The sequence below is a fragment of the Physeter macrocephalus genome, chromosome 14 (genome assembly GCF_002837175.3).
Source record: "Physeter macrocephalus isolate SW-GA chromosome 14, ASM283717v5, whole genome shotgun sequence".
Lineage (NCBI taxonomy): Eukaryota > Metazoa > Chordata > Mammalia > Artiodactyla > Physeteridae > Physeter > Physeter macrocephalus.
In genome coordinates, this window is record NC_041227.1 from 117436729 (window position 1) to 117440481 (window position 3753).

General features: G+C 43.7%; 1 protein-coding gene across 2 annotated transcripts in view; it reads right to left on the reverse strand.

Annotated features, from left to right (window-relative positions):
* The window catches only part of DHX8 (DEAH-box helicase 8), a 6495-nt gene extending 4510 nt beyond the window's left edge, over nt 1-1985 (reverse strand). The window contains exon 1 of one of the 2 annotated variants that reach the window (XM_028499561.2): nt 1372-1985. In XM_028499561.2, the coding sequence (XP_028355362.1) occupies nt 1372-1437 (66 nt within the window). In that variant the 5' untranslated portion in view covers nt 1438-1985. The remainder of the gene's footprint in view (nt 1-1371) is intronic. The other variant, XM_028499562.2, reaches the window with a different exon arrangement.
* Between the last annotated feature and the right edge of the window lie 1768 nt (nt 1986-3753).

The window sequence follows — 3753 nt, forward strand, 5'->3', positions numbered from 1 at the left end:
CGGGAGAGGCCACAACGGTGAGAGGCCCGCGTACCGCAAAAAAAAAAAAAAAAAAAAAAAAAAAAAAAAAAAGATTACAGTGATAACGCATTGTGTATTTTATCATAATTAAAAAAAAAAAAAAAAGACGACAACCAGCTTGCCCTGTCTCTTGCATACATCATTTCTCCTGTGCATCTAGGAAGTGCCTTGTACCGTGTTAGGTGGCAGGGATATAAAGGTGACTAAGACATGGTCCCCGCTCTCAGAGTTCACAATGGTGAGACACGTGGACACAAAACCACCTGCACCTGGCACAGAGTGGGTACTCGATACATTTGTTACCAAATTTGATGACTAAAAGAAACAAGTGAATGATGCACTATCCAAGTGTGTATAAAGGGAGATGTGGCAGGACCTAAGCTTTCTGTTTCTCTCCCATAAAGCGATGGTGACCATAAGCACAGCGGGTGTTCAATAAATTCTTATTGTATAAGAACTACAAGGAATTATGTCAGCTATCAGTAAGCACTGTGCCAAGCGCCTTTACCTGCATTACCTCCTTTATGTTCACAGGAGAGACTATTAACAGCCCCCGCTTTTGAGAGGAGAATAGAGGGCAGAGGGCCGAGCAGATAAATTTGCCAAGGACACACAGCTCGGAGCAGAAGTTTGAGCCACAGATGCCTCTCTGTTCTCACTCCAGAGACTGGAGCAGGTTTCTTTTTTTTTCTGAAGCTCTGTTTTAGCCTCTCTTACAGGGAATGAATAATAAATTACAACAGAGCACTCTGCATCAGTGAAGTGCCAGGGCTCCAGCGCAGCATCAGTGTAGGGGGGCGGGGGGCGGGGGTGCCATCATCTGGGAAATTACTCATGCGCCTCCCCCTGCCAAAAGACAAGAAAGGTCCTCACAGGGGACTGAGAGAGGAAGAGCAATGATTCAGAATGAAAACCAAGTCCCCAGGGGGCCAGGCTGAAATCTGTACTAACAGTTTCCCTTTTTGGATTGGGGGTTTTGCTTCAGTTCTAAAAGAACAGAATTGGATCTGAAAGTTAAAGGGCTGAGGGAAGTGAGTTTGGCCACAGTTTGGCACTGATTCGATTTTTTTCTAATATCCTGTTTGAAAATGCTCCCATCTAAAACCTTTTATAACCAAATACCCTGCTGGTTACGATGGCAAGAAAAAAGTGTCACAGCACACATGCCAGTTTAGCCCCAGCCCCGCAGCAGAGAGGCTGTTATCACAGCCGTTTGCATTCCACTCAACGGGACTGGTTCCATGAGGTTACTGAAGTATTTAACAAGGTTCAAAAAACTGAGATTCATTTACTAAGGCCACAGGATTGGACTGTTCTACCAAAGCATTCTAACAAGACAGTGATTTCTACCTTGAGTGAGAGCACTGTGCTTGCTAAGTTGGTTCTCTGGATTTCCGGCACGTTGGTGGTCAGCATTTCATCTCGGTAGGCACGTTCTGTGTACAGCCTGTAACACTTCCCTGGGCCTGTTCTCCCAGCTCTGCCAGCGCGTTGCTTTGCCTGAGCCTAGAGGAGTGGGCGTATAAAAGTAACATATCTGTTAAACACTGCTTAACAGCTTTACCCAGGAAATCTGTTAAAAGAGGGGCACTCAGCAACAGACAAAACCTAAAATGGGGTTTATTTCACTTCCTTTAGGGTCATTTCCAAGACTACCTACCAACGCTCTTATCATCCCCTCTCCAACACTCAGCATTTCAGGAAAGTTTGTTCAAGTGAGGCCAAATACAAGCAAGTGAATAGAAGAAGTATGGTAAAGATCACAGAAATATACCTCCAAAATAGTGTGGCAGGGGCTTCCTTGGTGGTGCAGTGGTTAAGAATCCACCTGCCAACGCGGGGGACACGGGTTTGATCCCTGGTCTGGGAAGATCCCACATGCCGCGGAGCAACCAAGCCCGAGCGCCACAACTACTGAGCCCACGCGCCTAGAGCCCGTGCTCCGCAACAAGAGAAGCCACCGCAATAAGAAGCCCACGCACCACAACGAAGAGTAGCCCCTGCTCGCCGCAACTAGAGAAAGCCCACGCGCAGCAATGAAGACCCAACACAGGCAAAAAATAAAATTAAAAAATAAAATAAAATAAAAATATTTAAAAAAAACAAGGGCTTCCCTGGTGGCGCAGTGGTTGAGAGTCCGCCTGCCGATGCAGGGGGCGCGGGTTCGTGCCCCGGTCCGGGGGGATCCCGCGTGCCGCGGAGCGGCTGGGCCCGTGAGCCGTGGCCGCTGGGCCTGTGCGTCCGGAGCCTGTGCTCCGCGACGGGAGAGGCCACAGCGGTGAGAGGCCCGCGTACCGCAAACAAACAAACAAACAAACAAAAAACAGTGTGGCACATCATAAATGAGAAAGCATAAAACAAAATGACAAAACCCACCCTCCACAGTGATGACCAAATGTAAGTGAACTGAATAAATATGTTAATCATACCAGTGAATGAGTCTGCAGCTGTTTTAAAAATCAGGTTTGAGATGCTCAATGACAGAAGGAAATGTTCACTCACAGAGGTGAAAAAGCAAGTTGCCAAACAATGTAATACTAAGTTCATTTATTTTTTAATCTTAATGCAAATATACAAACTACCAGAGATTAAAAACTAGGAAAAAAAATACCTTAAAATGTTAACTGTGGCTAATTCTGATGGTAGGCTTGTAGGTGAGTTCTATTTTCTTTATCAAATATCCAACAATGAACATATATCACCTTAATAATCAGGAAAATTAAATACTTAATTAAAAACCGCATACTTACTGCACTACTAGAATTGCAACCTGAAACAAACATGAAAAAAGATGGGCAAGAAAAACATCAAAATGATGACAGTGACTGGTGGTAGTAGGACTAAGGGCAACTTCCAAAATAATGTAATATTATTTCTGAACTTATGGGAGAAGGGAGCTAATTTTTGAAATTAAAAAAAAAATGTAGGTTGCTAGGAAACGGTGAATAGCAATCTGAAGAGGGCCGTTTTCTGACAAAACCATCTGTCTTATAAATAGTATCAGGATTTAGAAATTCCTATGCCAGCTCCAAAACAAAGGATGGAATATGAAAGGTCACTACCCACTCAAAGGCAGGCAGCAATCACACACCGTGGCAGATTCCACAGCATTCCACAGGTGTCTCTCCAAATCAGGGAGAGCAGATAATAACAAATAATTTCTCCATCACTGCGAGTTGCACGTATCACCCCCAGGAGAACTGTACAGCGTACACATGCTGGGGCCAGACTGCCCAGGTTTAAATCCTGGCTCCACCAGCTGCGTAACAGGCAAGTCACTTAAGCCCTCCGGTTGTCAGTCTCATTTGTGAAATGAGGATAATAATAACATCTACAACAAAGGATCAGCTGAGAATATAATGAGTTCATGTATGTGAAAGTAGCTGGGACAGTGCCTGGCACTTAGGAAGTACCCTGCAAGTCTTAGCTATTATTACTAAAGTTTCAAAATGAAAACAGCCTTATGGTATTATAAATTATGAAAGTAATACATACCTCTTACAGAATATTAAGACAATATATATAAAACAGATAACTAATAAAAACCTGCTGTATAGCACAGGGAACTCTTCTTCAATGTGCTGTATAGCAGAAACTAACACAACATTGTAAAACAGCTATACCCCTATTAAAAAAAAAAAAAAGACAATATACAAAAGTACAGGGAAGAAAATGTGCTTTACCCATCAGCACAGTAACCAGCAGCACCACCAAGAAATAACCCTGGCTAAC